The 18,226-nt window shown below is 30.9% G+C and overlaps 7 protein-coding genes across 7 annotated transcripts; 1 reads left to right on the top strand and 6 right to left on the bottom strand.

Annotated features, from left to right (window-relative positions):
* Window positions 1-1,375: 1,375 nt before the first annotated feature.
* PWA37_003889 (L51/S25/CI-B8 domain-containing protein) lies at window positions 1,376-1,783 on the bottom strand (the record flags this gene model as incomplete). The annotated part of the gene is made up of 1 exon (XM_064860399.1): window positions 1,376-1,783. The coding sequence occupies one exon, from the start codon at window positions 1,781-1,783 to the stop codon at window positions 1,376-1,378; it is 408 nt and encodes a 135-aa protein (XP_064712772.1).
* Window positions 1,784-2,468: 685 nt separating this feature from the next.
* PWA37_003888 (cAMP-dependent protein kinase) lies at window positions 2,469-3,947 on the bottom strand (the record flags this gene model as incomplete). The annotated part of the gene is made up of 1 exon (XM_064860398.1): window positions 2,469-3,947. The coding sequence occupies one exon, from the start codon at window positions 3,945-3,947 to the stop codon at window positions 2,469-2,471; it is 1,479 nt and encodes a 492-aa protein (XP_064712771.1).
* Window positions 3,948-4,620: 673 nt separating this feature from the next.
* On the bottom strand, window positions 4,621-6,051 carry PWA37_003887 (MFS transporter; the record flags this gene model as incomplete). Its single annotated transcript, XM_064860397.1, has 1 exon — window positions 4,621-6,051. One exon carries the CDS (start codon window positions 6,049-6,051, stop codon window positions 4,621-4,623), a length of 1,431 nt encoding a protein of 476 aa, XP_064712770.1.
* Window positions 6,052-8,248: 2,197 nt separating this feature from the next.
* Window positions 8,249-11,026, bottom strand: PWA37_003886 (GPI ethanolamine phosphate transferase 1; the record flags this gene model as incomplete). The annotated part of the gene is made up of 1 exon (XM_064860396.1): window positions 8,249-11,026. The coding sequence occupies one exon, from the start codon at window positions 11,024-11,026 to the stop codon at window positions 8,249-8,251; it is 2,778 nt and encodes a 925-aa protein (XP_064712769.1).
* Window positions 11,027-11,592: 566 nt separating this feature from the next.
* Window positions 11,593-12,780, bottom strand: PWA37_003885 (uncharacterized protein; the record flags this gene model as incomplete). The annotated part of the gene is made up of 1 exon (XM_064860395.1): window positions 11,593-12,780. One exon carries the CDS (start codon window positions 12,778-12,780, stop codon window positions 11,593-11,595), a length of 1,188 nt encoding a protein of 395 aa, XP_064712768.1.
* Window positions 12,781-14,503: 1,723 nt separating this feature from the next.
* PWA37_003884 (uncharacterized protein) lies at window positions 14,504-15,553 on the top strand (the record flags this gene model as incomplete). Its single annotated transcript, XM_064860394.1, has 1 exon — window positions 14,504-15,553. The coding sequence occupies one exon, from the start codon at window positions 14,504-14,506 to the stop codon at window positions 15,551-15,553; it is 1,050 nt and encodes a 349-aa protein (XP_064712767.1).
* A 638-nt stretch (window positions 15,554-16,191) lies between these two features.
* PWA37_003883 (uncharacterized protein) lies at window positions 16,192-16,884 on the bottom strand (the record flags this gene model as incomplete). Its single annotated transcript, XM_064860393.1, has 1 exon — window positions 16,192-16,884. One exon carries the CDS (start codon window positions 16,882-16,884, stop codon window positions 16,192-16,194), a length of 693 nt encoding a protein of 230 aa, XP_064712766.1.
* Between the last annotated feature and the right edge of the window lie 1,342 nt (window positions 16,885-18,226).

Here is an 18,226-nt window from a genome sequence, read left to right as displayed (position 1 = left end):
ATAATATTGAACTATTATTCTAAGCTATACTGTTAACTGCTCATGTGTGGTAAGAATTATACTAATTTATTTCCAAACAAAATTCTTATATCTAAATAAGTCTTCATCTTAAACAAAGAAAAAAATTACGTTATACGTCGAAATTACTAACATATAACATACTGACAATGGTTTTGCAAGATGCATTTACTCTCGAAAAATATTAAAAATTTGTATTAAGGAGTTATACAGATTAAAACCATATGTTTAGCTTACTTTTTCTACATATAAGACATATAAAAGAATGTAATACGAAGTTCCCATAAAACTGAAAGGGTCACAAGAGTTGGATAGTTTCTCTTTAAGAAAGCTCCGTATCGGGACGTTTTTACACGATTACAAATAATATTGAACATTGATTCTGTTGTACAAGATTATCTCCCAAGATGTGTATAACTTATTGTTTTCATACTAATTATATTTGTCTAAGGTCTTTGTATAGATCTTCCCAATAGATTTTTTTTCTATCCATACACATTCGAATTATCTCATTATCTTACTATACTTTAATCCATTTCAATATAGTCATGATATGCTTTAACTACTATTGTGTTGCTACTGTTGGAAAGCACTACTAATATAGTTTCATTCCTGAATAATACTATCAATCTATATCTTTAGGATTATTTGACATCACATATAATAACTATTTGCTAACGTTATGCCAATTTTCTTTACAACTTAACCTCCACCTAACCTACCCTTTCTCAGTAACAATGTCATTATAATAATTTTGAGTTTTCACATATTAATCTTAATTTTGTTTTTATTTTGCCAATTCATCAATAATTACCTCGCAAACTTTGTCACCAATTACACTATATTAAGCTCATAGATTGAAGTATGCTATTGTAATCATTAGTTACTACATTGTGTAATAATTAACATATATTTTATTAGATACATTCTACTAGTAGAGGCAAATCAGTAGTTCTAATGGCAATGTTTTTACTCTCAAGTAGTCTTTTAGAACAATACCAACGTTTAAGGTAAGCACTATTATATTAAAAGTCTTTTCCTATTGAGATATGATTGATTTTACCACAAATAATACATCAAATATCTGCCTTATAACATATATATAAAATAAACAAAACCAATAATTAAAATGCTAATCCTTGAGGTGATGAAGTATAAGAACATTGTTGATTAAAGAAGATAATATTGAACAACAAAACCAAAATAAAAAAAATAGAAAAAGGAAAAAAATTAATGTGGTTATTTACAGAAAAATGTGGGTGTTATATATATAAAACTTGTACATATGCTATTTGTTTTGGCAATAAAAATAAAGGCCAAAACAAAAATTAATTCTGAAGGAAGTATTTTACTTAGACTATTTACTGAATTTTATTAACTTATCCTCACTTATTACTTCATAGTCAATCTTACTTAAAAACTCATCCATGATATCTTCAGATCTTTTGTTTTTCATATTAATTGTTTCCAAAGATTTCCCCTGTTCATCCAAGATCTCTAATACGCAGGGTACTTGTACTAACTTATCATCATTTTTGATTCTAGTGACATTCATATCAAAGTTTGGGTTGTAAAATTTTAATGTAGGTAAATATTCACGCCAAAATTTACGTGCACCCATGTGTCCATTGTGATTCTGTACTTGGAAGGTTAATTTTAAAGATTGGTACTTAGTGGGATTTATTATTATTTGTGGTTTCTTTGTAGTAAAAGTTAATTTGTCTAATATTGATAGTTGCTTAACGACTCTTGACTTTCCGGCCATATTTTATAAGTGTCTTTTTCTATTGTTTATTTTTTTCTCTTGATGGAATTACCTCAATTACCTAGACAAAATTTTGACTAGATTTAATGAAAACTAAGAATAATAGCTAGCAAAAATGTGAAATCAAAGCTGTGTTTGTTATCATTCTCCCTTGATATATACGTTTTACATTTGTACATTTCAGTTGAATTTTCCTTGTTTAATCGGGAATTGAATCAACCTTTGATAAAAAGTTCACAAAATTAAAAAAAAAAAAGAAAAAAGAACAAAAAATATATATTTTCAGATTCTAATGGAATAAAAGAGGAAGAAAAGAATGGTTTAGCAAGACAAGTTGCATTATATTATTTAATTCGTTAATATAGTCTATGAATATGCTGTATAAATTATGTTAAGTTATATAAATTAGAAACAAAATAGATTTATCTTAGGAGAAAAGTCAAAATTGACAAAAAAAATTTAAATAGTTGATGTAAATCTAGTATTAAAATAATAATACTAGTAAAGTGAGAGAAATATCGCACGTGCAGATGAAGGAAAGGATAAATAATAGATATAGAGATACTTCTTTTTAGAAGTAAAAACAAAGAAAATAGGCTATGTATGGCCAAATGCATTTTAACAAAAATAAAATAAAATAAAATAAAAGTAGATCAAAAAATATTCAATGCAAACCTCAACAAAACTAAAACGCTTTAAATAAATCATGATACGGATCTTCACCTTGAAAACCATAGTGAAGTTCCTCTTCAGGGTATCTATCAAACTGAGATGAATCACCTTGTCCATGTCTTATTGGTGGTTCGTATGGTGTTTCAATACATCTTGCTAATATTTTATCCCAAACAACCTCTTCAAACCATGGATGGTTTTTAACATCTTCAGTACCACCTTGCAAATTGCCTAATCTTTGACTTAAATTTCTGTTGATTAACCCTCTCAATAAATCCTGCACTAAGGAATCAAAGTATTCTGGAAATTTCAATGGGGCATTCAATATTTTCTCATATATTTTAATAGTGTTAGAATCATAAAAAGGGGTATAACCAGCTAACATTTCATATATTATTATACCAAATGACCACCAATCTACAGATTTATTATAAGGCTTCGTACTGACAACTTCTGGAGCAATGTAATCTGGTGTTCCACATAAGGTATATGTCACATCAGGAACGTATTTTGCAAAACCAAAATCTGTTATTTTAATATGGCCATTCCTATCAAGTAAAATATTTTCTGGCTTTAAATCTCTATAAATAATTTCCAAATCATGTAAGTATTCTAAAGCAAGACATATTTCTGCAGCATAAAATTTGGCAACTGGGTTTGGAAATCTTTTTGATTTTCTTAATAGAGAAAATAATTCTCCACCTTCAATAAAATCCATTACCATGTAAATTTGCTGCGAATCTTGGAATGTCCCCCACATTCGTATTAAAAAGGGGTGTGATATTATTGATAAAATTTTTCTTTCATCATTTGTGTGTTCAACCTGTTTAAATTTTACAATTGTTTTCTTTTTTAAAACTTTTAATGCATAAAATCTACCATTATGATTTGATCGAATTAAATGGACCCTACCAAAAGATCCAGTACCTAAAGTCCTTAATATTTGAAAATCTTGGAAAGTATATTTCCCAGAGGTCTTTTTACCATGTAATAACATATCATGTTCTATTCCCTTAACTGTTAAAGGTTCCTGTACAGAATTGAATAAAGATTTATCATCACCAGCGGTATTCTGTGTTATATTATTATTATTATTATGATGATGATTATGATTATGGTTATGATTATTATTATTAGAAACTACTGCTGCAGCGGTAGTAGTAACAGCAGTGCTTCCGGTTTCCAATTCCTTTATGATGGATAAATTTTGGCTATCCACTTGTAAACTCTTTTCATGTTGCCTTTCTACTACTACCTCTTCTTCTTCTTTTTCTTTCGCTTGACGCTCCTTTAAAATCTGTATTTCATCTTTAGGAATTGAGTATACTGGAGAAGTAGAGTTGGCAATATCCAATTGTGGAGATTGTTCTCTATTAGACATTATAGCATTTTCATTCGCAGGTCTTGGTCTATGATAAGATAATTCTTCCTTGGGTGTAATATTTAAAGTCAATCGCCGTACCTGGTTATTCCTCTGTGGGTCCACATACATTTTACACAAAAGTAGTTGAAAATAAGGGGGAGGGAAAAAAATTTTTTTGGGAAAGTTCACTAACTTATTTAGCAATCTTAAGTTTATCTTATCTTATCGATAATGTTTTAACGGTCCTTACTAATATATAATGTATGGTGACTATGATTCGTCTAGTCTATAAGCGTTTATTGCAACAGTATGAGATACTAGCCTTAAAAGCCTTGGACTTTTCTTACTTCTGAATTTTTTAATATAAAGAAAAAGAAACGAAAGCAAATTGAAGGAAAAAAAATTAAAAAAAAGAAATGAAAAGAAAAGGCAACAAATTTAAACAAAGTTTAGTTTCTTTTTTTTATTTGATTATTATTATTCTGTGATGTGAATTTTCTTGTCTATTTTCATTTTATCAACATCATCTATTACTTGTTTATGCTAATTGGAAATACAGAAAATAGAAGAAGGCTAGGTTTGTTTTTTTTTTGTTTTATCTTTTTTTTTTCCTTTTTTCTTTTCAACTTGCCTGATAACGTCGATTCTATTGGGGATAATGTTGAATTACTGTATTGGATGCATTAAATAAATAAATAAATAAAAAGTAAAAAAATAAAGGAGAAGAGGAACACATGGACAAAAGATAGAAACAAAAGCGATGCTAATAGTGAATGAATTAATGAGTGAATGAATTAATTAATTAACCTTCCGTTCCATAAAGTGGAGTTGAGGATCTCATAAGATTTGAGCTCTCAATTGGAGCATTGACACTTAAAAAATAGCAATTTATAAGTGCAATTAGGCAACAGGTTAAAGGGAAATACAAAAACAATTCTGGTCCTATACTAATAGTAAATCCGTATATTCTTAGTAGTATTGGTGGCACAATTAACATGGATAAAGAATTCAGCAATGCAATGGCACCAAACACTTGACCTGTACTCTTTCCTGTTTTCTTATAATGTTTCATAATTGCTGCTTCAGCAATTGGACTGCATATCTTTGATAGACTTCTTAAAATGACAAAGATTATGATGATTTTTGAATAGTTGGAGAATCTTATCATAAAAAAGTTGCTAACAGTTAAAAATATCAAAGACATGCCAATAGAAACTTTATCTAGTTTATCCACATTATTTGGATTTGTTTTAATTACATTTTTCATTAAGTTCATACCATAATGTGACGATAAAAATAATGTTATGCCATTTGCTATGCCACAGAAGGATATGAAGTAGCCTAATTCCACACTTTTCCAATGATATTTGTATGTACAAAATAATAAAAAACTAGGCATTATTCCCATCATAACTGATCCAAAAAGAATATCAATAGTAACTAACAATAAAACATTCCATTTCACTGAGGAAGGTTTATCCTTTAACCAAAATTGTTTGAAGGGTTCCAAGAAATCTACTAATTTTATTAGATGATATTTACCATATCTTTGAGCTTTGAACCATAAAGTAGAAGAAGAGTTGGTAATGTCATTGTTAAATTCTTGATATAACTCCATTTGTTTGATAGTAAATTGTTCTCTGGTGTATTCTAACCATAGATTATGACGTGGTTCTATTATTATAGTAAAACATAAAACTATGAATAGAATACCGGCTGCAATAGCAACATAGATGGGTACCGAATCATTTCCATTATACCATTTAACTAAAAGAGATCCTGTTAATGGTCCAATCCCTGTAGTTATCTGCATAAGACTGGTGACAAAACTGATTGAAAATATTCTATCCTCAGGTTCCACAATATCATTTATATAACTATTTGCATTACCAAAAAATGCAAACATACCCCCGCTAATTGAATTTACAGTGGCAGAAAGAATAATTAACCATTTATTGAATGGTACATATGAAGATAAAGCCAGCAAATGTAATAGATTACCTATTACTCTTATTAACCCCATATAGCCGAATATTTTAACTCTACCATAGTGATCGGACCACCGACCCCATTTTCCACTCATTAAGGTACTGATTATACCTGAATATATTAAAGTAGTTGATCCAATTTGAGACATGTACATTTGAACTTCTTTTGAATCACATAAATTTGCATGAATACCACGGCAAATCTTGTTTATTGTTAATGTGATAAACGGTGTTAAATATAACATTTCACTAAATCCAAATAAAAATACTAATATGGATAATATAAATAAGCTCGGTCTTCTAAAAATACATTTATCTTTATGATGATGCTTTATTTCTTCAGTTAATCGCTGTAATGTAACGACTTCTTCGTCTTCTTCTTCTAGTGTTTCTTCTACTCTAATATTTTCAATATTTTTTGAAACGAGTTATTAATTAAGTTTTGACTTAGTGAAGTATTATCCTTCGTTATATAGGTCATGTCAAAAATATATATCTGTAAATTTACTTACTTAAATGATTATACAAGATATTTGATTTTTTTTTTATATTGAAACTTAACTAACAGAATATAAAGATAGATGGATAGATAGATAAATTAGGATAATATCAAATTACTATGATGTTTTTTGTATCTATATCTGAAATTGCCTGCACTACAATTATAGAAAATCTAAATTGTTGGATACAACACTATTATAAACCTTTTTTTATTTATTTGTTATTTTGAAACCTTTTATTTCTATATAATATCGTATAAATGTCGTAAGAAAATGAATATATATATGCATGAATGTATGTGTGTTCATATTTGAATACATAGTTTTAAGATGGTTTATGCTAACCCCAATCTAGTCTAAATCTTACATCATCCTTCTAGATGTCCCTATTTCCTTGTTTTGTTTGTTTTATTATTTCTTATTTTTCCCCTGTCTAAAAGCAGGCTGCCTTTATAACAAGAAAGCCTCTTTCTCAATCTATAACGGCTATAATAAAGAGACGATTGACAGAACTGGAGGGAAAGGAAAAAATTAAAAAAAAAAAAAAAAAAAAAAAAAAACAGAAACAACCCAAAATATCGTATTGAATGATAAAAGCAGTTAATTGAGTTTCTTTTTTTTGTTTTCGGTTGTTTTCCCTTCAATTTCCATTGTGTTTGTCTGCAAGATTCTTTGTTTTATTGTTATTTATAAGGAACATTTGCAGAATAAATGTGTCAACATTGGTTCAAATTGAAAGACAAACCTGTTGAGAATGAGCGCCTTTATTCATTGGATATATAGTAAACATTCTCAATATTATATTAAACAGATTTAGTATACAAAATTATAATAAAGTTCTTCACTTTCTCTCTCTATATACAACATAGAAATAGTAATATACAAAGATTGCAAATAAGATAAAAATAATGTATGATGAAATCTTTGGCTTTATATATGTTAACATTAAGCCATTTTCCTCTACGAACAGTAAGATATTTAATAAAAAAACTCAACAACTTTTGGTGACCTCTCAACAATTATTACTCAACAATTTATCGTTTAGTGTCTGCTAAAATCTTATTGTTCTATCTATTTTATTATAGAACATTCTATTTCAACAAAACCATATAATTACAAAGAGAGGAGAAGAATCAATCAGCAACCTTCAGTGACATATGTGCTTCTGGGAGTTCTAAGAAATTTGAATTGTAAAAGTGGAAGATTTTAAGTCTTTAGCACTTTTTTTTATAATCAACATATGAATATAAAATGGAATTTATCTTAGCAAATAGCTTTCCTATTGCGTATATGCACAAAAATATTTTGAGCCATAAAGCTATTCAGCTACACCACCATAATTATATACCAAAACTGAAATAATATCACCATTTTTGTCATCTATTATGACTAATATTTATGACATCCACGAAATATTAGTTGACAAAGATAAAGAAACTATATTAAGTTTTTTTATTTTTTTTATTTTTTTTTTTTTTCAAATATTATAAATACTTGCAAAATTTTATAAAACAGATCTAAAAAAATAATCGCCAGATAAATATTTTTCTATTTGTTTCAGCAGTTATGTACACTGAACAATATTTCTTAGGAAAAAAAAAAGGATTAAATATAATAAATTACTGCAATTTTCTGGAACCTAAAAGAAAGTCTCTTTTTTTTATGTGATCTTGGTTTTTCTAGGATTTAACATATTGTTTATATATATGTATACATATTATTTTTTGATTCTTACTTATGTTTTTTTTTTTATAAAAAAATAAAGACTCACCAAACTTTAATTCTCGCTCTACAAACTTGACTCACATCTAATAAATGTTTACATATTCTGATCAAATAGAATCTTACCATTAGGTAAGATATATAATAATTTAGTTATAATTGTGATTAGTTTATGATTTAATAAAAATATATATACTATCTATTATATTTATTTTTATCGTTATTTTTCCTTCTTTTCGATATCCTCCAGTGGAGTCGCTTCTATTGTCACATTTCTTAGTAAAATATGACTAACCATTTCTAATACTAACATGAACAAAGATGACAATATAGCTAAACAATAGTTAGATATGGTGATACCAATGTCTAACCATGATCCCTCCGTCTTCAATAAATAGAAGAAATTTAATGACAATATATCACTTGTTGATATAATTAATGTAGATATTGTGTAATCCTTTATAGTTAATTTCATATTAAGTATACCTAATCCACATGATAATATAATATATGGAATAATTAATTTTAACATTAATAATGCACCCATGGGGAATGGGTCAAATATTGGTAATAACCTGTAAACTGAATCTAAGGAAAAAGATGATATTGATGCAACATTACCACAACCAAAGAATGCTACTTGTAATAAGAAAAATCCAATTACTGAAACTCTTAGCAATTGCAACCAGTTGTCTTTTACACTTTGTTGTTTTAAGCTTGATTCAATTTCAATCCATTGAACAACAAAGGCTGTGAAAAACACATAAAACAATAATTCAAATGATATTGTCAATATAATAAATGTAGGTGCAAATGTTAGATAAATGATTAATAATCTGACTCTATAGTTATTACTAGGTGTTAAATAATGGAAAAATGGTGTTATAAATAAAGAAATTATTAATAAAGACCAACCTGAGATTTGGGCACTGTATGGTAAACCTTCTCTTTTTTGTAAAGATACAACTGATTTATTAGTCACAATTAACATTAAGATTGCTAATAGCATTTGAACTAAAAGTATTGTTCTTGTATTAGATGAAATGCTTTTGTTAACTTTTTTCAATCCATAAAATGAACTAATAATAATTAAATAGCCAGCATAATTAATTTGGGTCAGATCTTCTATTTTAACTGCATCATATAATGTGAAAGTAGACATAAAAATACATGTAAAACACCAGGCTAAGGTTTTTAGCAAATTAGTTTGCAATCCACATACTGTTGGATATATTGCAAATAAAATAAATATTATACTAAAAATCCATCGATGGAAAAATCCATATACAATCCCTTCATAGATCATTACTATTAAGAAAGCAATTGTAATTCTTTCTAATACAGAAATTCCACGGAATAATTCTTTGATACCTATTTGTAACACATATCGATTAGCAACAATTTGACACCATAGATATAGTGGGAATAGTAAGTACATGTAGAAATTGAATGGAGAACGTTGGTAGTATAAGACCCAGTTTAAGCATAAACTAACCAAAGTGAAAAAGGTTAAATTTAATAGTGTGATTCTTCCTTTAATGTTTTGATGACTAGGAATAATAAATAACTTTAAGAATATACTGAATGAGAAAACAATCCATCCAATAAATCCTAATGTGACAATTGTTCTAATTAATCTCCAGTTGTATGTGGTTAAGTAATGTAGTGCCTCCAGTGTGGTTGTCATAAGATTTTCAATCATAGAAATAGCTTGTTCTTCTAAATCAATTTCTCCTTTAGCAATTCGATCGATAATAGAATGAATTTCATCTAAATGATCTTCAAAAGGTTTTTCAACAAATTTATGATAATCTTTAAATACAAACTGAGAATTCTTAACTTCTTCTCTTTTCACAACGTATTGTTCTAGAATAGCTTTAGTATTGTTGTATAATGCTTTTAATTTGTTATCTTCATCTCCATCAATGTAAGATAGTGGCAGTTCCCCAACAGAGTTGGCAGGATAGTTCACACCAATTAGATAAGCCATCAATGATGCAATATCAGCTTGTTTAACATCATTTCTTACAATATGACCTAACTCCCATGATTTAGTATAATTATCGAAAACCGGAACATTATTCCTCTTGGGTTTATTTAAACCAGCACCCCATGCTACAAGTGGAGTTCTAGTATTATTAGGATGGCCATCGCCATGAGAACCAAAGGCACTCATACCATGATCAGCCGTAAAAATATACGCAGTATCTTCATCACCAAAAAAATCTTTAACTTTTTCAACTAATTTTGAAATTTCAGTGTCAATATACTTCACGTTGTCATAATATTCCGCAGAATATGGTCTATAAGAATGGCCAGCAGTATCGCAACCTAATAGGTGTAAGAAAAAGACATTCCCTTGTTGTCTTATTTCAGTATTAAGTGTACTATTTATAGTAGCATTATTGAATAAAGAATACAAATGTTTAAAAACATAGGCATCTAATTCTATTGAAGATTGAGTAAAATCTTCAAATTCATGACCATACATCCAGGTATCTATACGATTTGGATCAGAAGCTCCATCTTTAAACATTGGTAAAATATCAGGGGATCCAAAAGAGTATGTATGGGTAGACTGATTAAAAAAACTATCAAAATCGACAGGGTTTTCCTTCCAACCTTTCGTAACCGCACTAACATCTTCATAAAACCCTGCAATCATAGCAACGTGGCCTGGACGTGACTCTGTGGGCATTCTTGTATGTGATATTCCATAAGTTCCATTATTTTCGACAATAGATCTAATAAAAGGTGCCAGAAAGTTCGTTTCACCTGATACTGGATGTGTGATTTTATCAAAAGTGGTGTCTGCCCTCAATCCATCACCTACAATTAAAAACAATCTTTTAGCAGGTGGATTGTTTGTACTACGGTATTGGGACATTCCGTGAACCAAGGGTGATACAAAGTATATATCAAATATTGACCATAGATAAAAGAGATGAAAAAGGACCCCAATTATTAAAAGGGAAGTTCTATTTCTGTTCCATACCATACTGATTTGGTTAATTCTATCGTATTTGCACTTTTTTGGTGATTTCTAGGAAAGGAATGTATCATGTTTACCAATAACAAGTTTTCTTATTACACATATAAATTATATATTTATGTTTTTATAACCTTGACAGTTCAAAATTTTTCTGGAGTAATTTTTTCGTCATATAAAACGCAAAATTCTAATGTAAGAAAAATGAACATGTAAGCTAAAGGTGTAAACACTAATGATCTAGAGATGCAAGTAGCTTCCACTCTCCAGTTGAAATAATAGGTCAGGTTTCCAGACTGAAATATATTTTATGATTTTAGAACATTATTTATTGGATGTATCATGACTAAGTGTACAAATAATATATAAGAATTAAATAAAAAACATAAAACATGAAAGCATCTGAATTTAAAACATTCAAAACTTTAAGAACTAAAAACAATGTTTGCAACATTGGGAAATTTCGAAGAAAAAATAATAAAATAGCAACATGAACGAACTAGTAATATATAATGCAAAATGAAAATTATAATAAGTTTAGATTAATGCTTATTTTCTTTTTGGAAAGAATGCAATTAACAGGATACCAAGTCAATAGCTTGTAAGTAAACTGGATGACATTGAGCACCAATTGATTCGTCGTATAAGTTGTAGAAGTCTCCAGATAGACATTGGTAGAAGACATCATTGTTACCTAAAGCTAAGTTACCTTCTGGTGTGATAGACCAACCAGCAGCGTAGATGGCACCAGCTTGTGGTGGTGGACCATCGAATTGGAATTGTCTGTTGGCAACAATAGAACCGATTCTACCTCTGCTATCGGTTAGTATACCATCCTTTAAGGTCATAGATAATGTACCATCGACCTTACAGGAAACGGCTGTGACAGGATCAGTAGATTTGCCACTAGTGACTTGACCGTCACCGATTTGAGCAGCAGCAGACTTAGTAGCAGCTTGAACTTGACCGTCACCAATTTGGGAAGCAGCAGCCTTGGTGGTTTTGGCAGCTTGGATTTGACCATCACCAATTTGGGAAACAGCAGCCTTAGTAGTCTTAGCAGCTTGAATTTGACCGTCACCTATTTGAGAGACAGCAGCCTTGGTGGTTTTGGCAGCTTGGATTTGACCATCACCAATTTGGGAAACAGCAGCCTTAGTAGTCTTAGCAGCTTGAATTTGACCGTCACCTATTTGAGAGACAGCAGCCTTAGTAGTCTTAGCAGCTTGGATTTGACCGTCACCAATTTGGGAAACAGCAGCCTTGGTGGCAGTAGCAGCTTGGATTTGACCGTCACCAATTTGGGAAACTACATCTCTCTTAGCAACTGAAGATGTGGCCTTAGCTGCAGGAGTGGAGATTCCAACGACGGCAATACCGAAGGTGGAAGCGTAGTCAGTCAAACCGCCACTGTAAGTGCCAGATGGGGTTAAAGTGGACCATGGTTCAGTTGGGACGTAAGCAGCCATGGCAGAAGTAGCCAAGGCAGCGGTAGCTAAAGTTTTTTTGTATTGCATTTTTGTTTCTGTATGCTTGTGTTGATATAGTTTAAAAGAAAATCTCTGTTTAGTTTTCTCTGGTTTTTGTCGGAAGAGTTGTAGTATAGGGAAGAAAAAGCAAAAAGATTGCTGTGTCTTCTGCTGGAACATACTATCTTTATATATGTTTGTGAATGACATATACCATTGAATCATCACACACAATAGAGGATACATGAGATAATTGTAGTCTAATTCATTACTAAAAAAAACAGATGACAACATTTTTAATTTTCTTCTTTTAGATAGTAAATGTATTAAAATGGAAAACCATAATAGAGTAGTTGCTGGTGGTGTGGTCAATTACATTGTAATATCAAATATATGCACCTTTCATTATACATGTTTTTTATTAAATTGAAGGAGATACAATATTAAACAAAAGAAAAAAGTTTTCACTTTGATCTTGCACTTTTCTTTTTTTTCTTTTTTTCTTTTTTTCTTTTTTTTGTTTTTTCCTGTTTAGGTAAAGATATTAGGCAATTCAGCCTACCTTAGATTTTAACCTGATTTGGCAAAATCTCATCGTTGGTTTTCTGCAAATATTACCGCATTTGGAAAAATATGGAGAGTTTTTTTGTTTTCTTTCTCGGAAATAATAAGGGAGTAAGAGAGCGAATGTTGCGAGGCAATTTTCCACCAAAGCAACACTAATTACATCAAATCATAGACATTAGTAACACATAAAGTGTTGTTCTTGGATTAAAATTTTTACAGAATCGTATTTTTGTTGCTATTTTAGAGCTACATATATCCTTTTAGAAGTGTCACCTGTAATATGGAAGACAAGCCAGGTGTCAAGATAACAGGAAAGAGGAATGTCAGGGCCCAATCACTAAGAAGTTCTTACTTTTAATATCAGTTTTTTTTTTTTGAGGAATATATTCCACTGCTAACTATTACAGACACAGTGTCGATTATAAGGAAGTGTTACAAAAGAAAAATCTCTATGTAGTGTAAATAGCAAAGCCAAATGTCATGGTTACTTGCCTATAATATTTAGACAGCTTTTCTTGACTTTAACTGTTCATTGTTGTAGGATTGCGGTATAATGGAGTTTGAGAACCAAAGACATATAACTTCTCTTAATTTGATCGTTTTGGCTGTCTTTTATTTTAGATCAGTCTGATCTTTTTTTAACACTTTTTATTTTTTTACCTTTTGCCTTTTATGGTAAAGTGATCATGCTTGGTTTATTCCCCTTATAATTGTTAATAGAAATAAATATTTTCTCCTTTTCCTTCTTTTCAATGTTTTTTTTTTCATTTTTTTTTTCATTTTTTTTTTGTGTCTTGCTTATGAAAAAAAAAACGACTTCTAAATTTAGCTCTTGAAATATTTTTTTCCCCTTTTCGGGATCTTTAAGACAACCAAAAATTACCGAATAAGGAAATAATATGGGCCTGTGGGTTGGACAAATATTTCCAGATGAGGAGATATATCACTTTGTGCTATTGTGTTTTTCTTCCCCCTCGAGGGGAGAATACAGATGTCGTCATACCGCTGAACAGAGTCTTTCCAGGAGTTCGTTTTGCCTAGGCTGGAAATGTTCTACAGATTGCACTTTCATACCTGTTATAGACGTTAATTATGAGAGATGTTACCTTAAATAGTAAACTGTTATAATTAGAAGTAGATGATTCGTAAGTTCATATTACATATAGTATGTATGTATAAGCAAAAAGCTTTCTTTTTCCTTTCTTCAACTTTTTTTGTTAATATATAAACTGGCAAAATTGGTTAGAAAGTGTTCTTTCGTCTAGTTTGTCGTTCCGTTAACCTTTTACTTGTCGTATTGGATGCAATTTACCCAGTAAAAAGTAATATAGGAAAAATCGATACTATTCGAAAAAAAAAAAAGAAAATCAATTATTCAAATTCATACCTTTTTTTAAGGAAACAACACTGTTTAGATTAATACATATTAATTTCATTTAAAATATTAATAATGCAATACAAAAAAACTTTAGCTACTGCTGCCTTGGCTACTTCTGCCATGGCTGCTTACGTCCCAACTGAACCATGGTCCACTTTAACCCCATCTGGCACTTACAGTGGCGGTTTGACTGACTACACCTCTACCTTCGGTATTGCCGTCGTTAGGATCTCCACTTCTGCAGCCAAGGCCACATCTTCAGTTGCTAAGAGAGATGTAGTTTCCCAAATTGGTGATGGCCAAATCCAAGCTGCTAAGACTACTAAGGCTGCTGTCTCCCAAATTGGTGACGGTCAAATCCAAGCTGCTAAGACTACTAAGGCTGTTGTTTCTCAAATAGGCGATGGTCAAATCCAAGCTGCTAAGACTACTATGGCTGCCGTTTCTCAAATAGGCGATGGTCAAATCCAAGCTGCTAAGACTACTATGGCTGCTGTTTCTCAAATAGGCGATGGTCAAATCCAAGCTGCTAAGACTACTATGGCTGCTGTTTCTCAAATAGGCGATGGTCAAATCCAAGCTGCTAAGACTACTATGGCTGCCGTTTCTCAAATAGGTGACGGTCAAATTCAAGCTGCTAAGACTACTAAGGCTGCTGTTTCCCAAATTGGTGATGGTCAAATCCAAGCTGCCAAAACCACCAAGGCTGCTGCTTCCCAAATTGGTGACGGTCAAGTTCAAGCTGCTACTAAGTCTGCTGCTGCTCAAATCGGTGACGGTCAAGTCACTAGTGGCAAATCTACTGATCCTGTCACAGCCGTTTCCTGTAAGGTCGATGGTACATTATCTATGACCTTAAAGGATGGTATACTAACCGATAGCAGAGGTAGAATCGGTTCTATTGTTGCCAACAGACAATTCCAATTCGATGGTCCACCACCACAAGCTGGTGCCATCTACGCTGCTGGTTGGTCTATCACACCAGAAGGTAACTTAGCTTTAGGTAACAATGATGTCTTCTACCAATGTCTATCTGGAGACTTCTACAACTTATACGACGAACATATTGCCGAACAATGTTCTCCAGTTTACTTACAAGCTGTTGATTTAGTATCCTGTTAAGGAAGCATCTTTGGGTGACTTTAACTTTTTTCATAATTGATTAGATATTCCAAAACCACTCTCTATGATATATTCTGCATGGGTCTTTTTTTGTTTCGCTTTTAGCCCCTTTATTGCATCCGTTCCTTTTGCATTATGTTGTTTATAGTTCCAGTTTTTTCTTACATGGAAGAGTGATTATTTCGCGATAAAAGTGATCGTGATAATCATTTTAATTTCAGTTCTTGCATGCTATTTTTGTTCGAAAAATTGAAAATGGCTTTTCTTTTATTTATTCTTTTTTTATTTATTCCAATTATTTTTTTAAAGACTTTGTATAGTGATGTATGTTATGTTTATATATACATACATATATATATATCAATCACTATAAATAAGATAGAAGTTTGTTTTGAAGGGTATCACTAAGTTACATACATGTATACGTGTATATATGCGATGAGGGAAGAGTCTATCTATTTACGAACGCATACAAGGGAATAGTACAAACTAACAACAGTAAAGAGGTAGTGTTTATCTGGTTTTGCATAATTAAAAGAAAAGAATAGTTAGTTAGGTTATTAAATAAGAAAAATGAAATTAAAAATAAAGAAAATAATATCTTTTAACAGAAAATATTCTTAATTTTGCGATTGACTTTAACAGTCAACTAATTCAACAACTTCTAAGTGGATTGGGGAGCATTGTTCGGCAATATGTTCATCGTATAAGTTGTAGAAATCACCGGATAAACATTGGTAGAAAACATCTTTGTCACCTAAAGCTAAGTTACCTTCTGGTGTGATAGACCAACCAGCAGCGTAGATGGCACCAGCTTGTGGTGGTGGACCATCGAATTGGAATTGTCTATTGGCAACAATAGAACCGATTCTGCCCTTGCTGTCAGTCAATATACCATCCTTCAAAGTTAATTGTAGAGTACCTTTATTCTTGCAGGCAGTTTGCTTTGGAGCAATGGTGGCAGAGGCATTACAGACTGAAGATGTCTTAGAGGAAGAAGTGGAAGAGGATTTAGAAGAAGATGGTTTTAATGTAGTGGTAATGGCCTTAGTGATGGTAGTGGTAACGTCAGAAGAAGAAGAAGAAGCAGCGGTTGTAGATAAAACAGGAGCTTGAATTTGACCATCACCAATTTGGGAGACAATATCTCTCTTGTTGGTAGAGGCTATAGTTTGAACAGCAATACCGAAAGTGGTAGTAGCGTGAACGATACCACATTCATAAGTACCTGATGGAGTCAAAGTGGACCAGACGTTACCTGGGGTGTAACCTTCAGCAGAAACAGCAGTAGCGATGGCAAGGGTAGCTAAAGAAAGATTTTTGAATTGCATTTTTCACTAATATATATGTGTATATACGAGTTTGTTTGGATCTATAGGAGAAAGAATAATTTAGCGAAAGTATGTAGTTGGAATATTTGGGAACTCTGTACAGTTGGGTTGTTAGTGATCACGTAGCAAAGAAAGGATTAAACATTGATTTGAAGTAACAAAGGAAAAAAAGAGTGAAGAAGAAGGTGAGGGAAAAAACTTGTTTAAGATTTGACTCCTATATATATGTTCTAGTAAACCAAATTTCAAAGATTGATTCTCAGTATTATATAAACAGTTCTGTAAATGAAAAAAACTGAATGACAAACAAAGTTTCAATAAGTTGCGTAAATATTTTCAAAAAAAAAAGTATAGAGGAAGAGGGGGTACGTATTATTATGATATAAACAAACATTCGAAAACGTAATGTGGATATCAATAATAAACTTATTAATAGTTTTGTTAGTATTTGTGGATCCTGGACACCATTAACCATATAATATTATTATTTTTCTCGAGGTAACGTCAATAAAGCTTACTTATTTGTTTACATCAAAAATGTATCTGAATTGTTTTTTTTCGTATCCGATGTTTGTTTATTTTTCCAAATTAGATACGCGTCATTTCCCTTCTCTCGTTTCCGTTTTATTTTTGCTTTTGTAGTTTTCCTTTTTTTTTTTGTTTATTTTTGTATCAAAATATTACGTTCTTGAAAAAAGAAGAGCTATATTAAAATACTACGATGGTTTTTGGATCATGTGTATTGAAGACTATGTTAGCAAAAAAAGTAAAAAAGATACAATGCATTCTGTATGTAAATACACTGATGACCTACTGTTCTCATTCTATTCAGATGTAAAATACACTTTTGAACACACTATGCCAAGAAAATGTTTCAAAGCCACACAAAAAATAGTTGTCTTTCATCGTTCGGTCTATTTTTAAATCGGAAAGCAGAAGAAAGTTCGATTTCGTGTCGTGTCATTTCTTTTTTTTCGTGTCGTGTCATTTCTTTTTTTTCGTGTCATGGTCAAATTCATTTTTATTCTGTAAACAAAGAAAAGGAAAGGAGAAAAAAGATAGAAACAAAAAACAAAAAATAAAAAATAAAAAGAAAGAAGGCTCCTGTCTCATAACATAAATTCTAGAACAGAATATTTATTGATAGCGTTGTCAAGAACTGTTTGTCAAAAAAATCTACTTACTTAACCAAGTTCAAATGATATTAACTAGTTATTGAATTCTAGGAGTACGGTGTGATAAACAGAATATACTCTCTATTTAAGCAAATTTTTAATTTTTGTTATTGTAGTCACTTCTATTCTTTCTGCGTGCTTTAGTTGCATTGTTTTTTGTCTTTTCC

Source organism: Arxiozyma heterogenica, assembly GCF_036370985.1.
Source record: "Arxiozyma heterogenica strain weizmannii chromosome Unknown scaffold_32, whole genome shotgun sequence".
Classification (NCBI taxonomy): domain Eukaryota; kingdom Fungi; phylum Ascomycota; class Saccharomycetes; order Saccharomycetales; family Saccharomycetaceae; genus Arxiozyma; species Arxiozyma heterogenica.
This window is presented reverse-complemented; position numbering and strand designations above follow the sequence as displayed.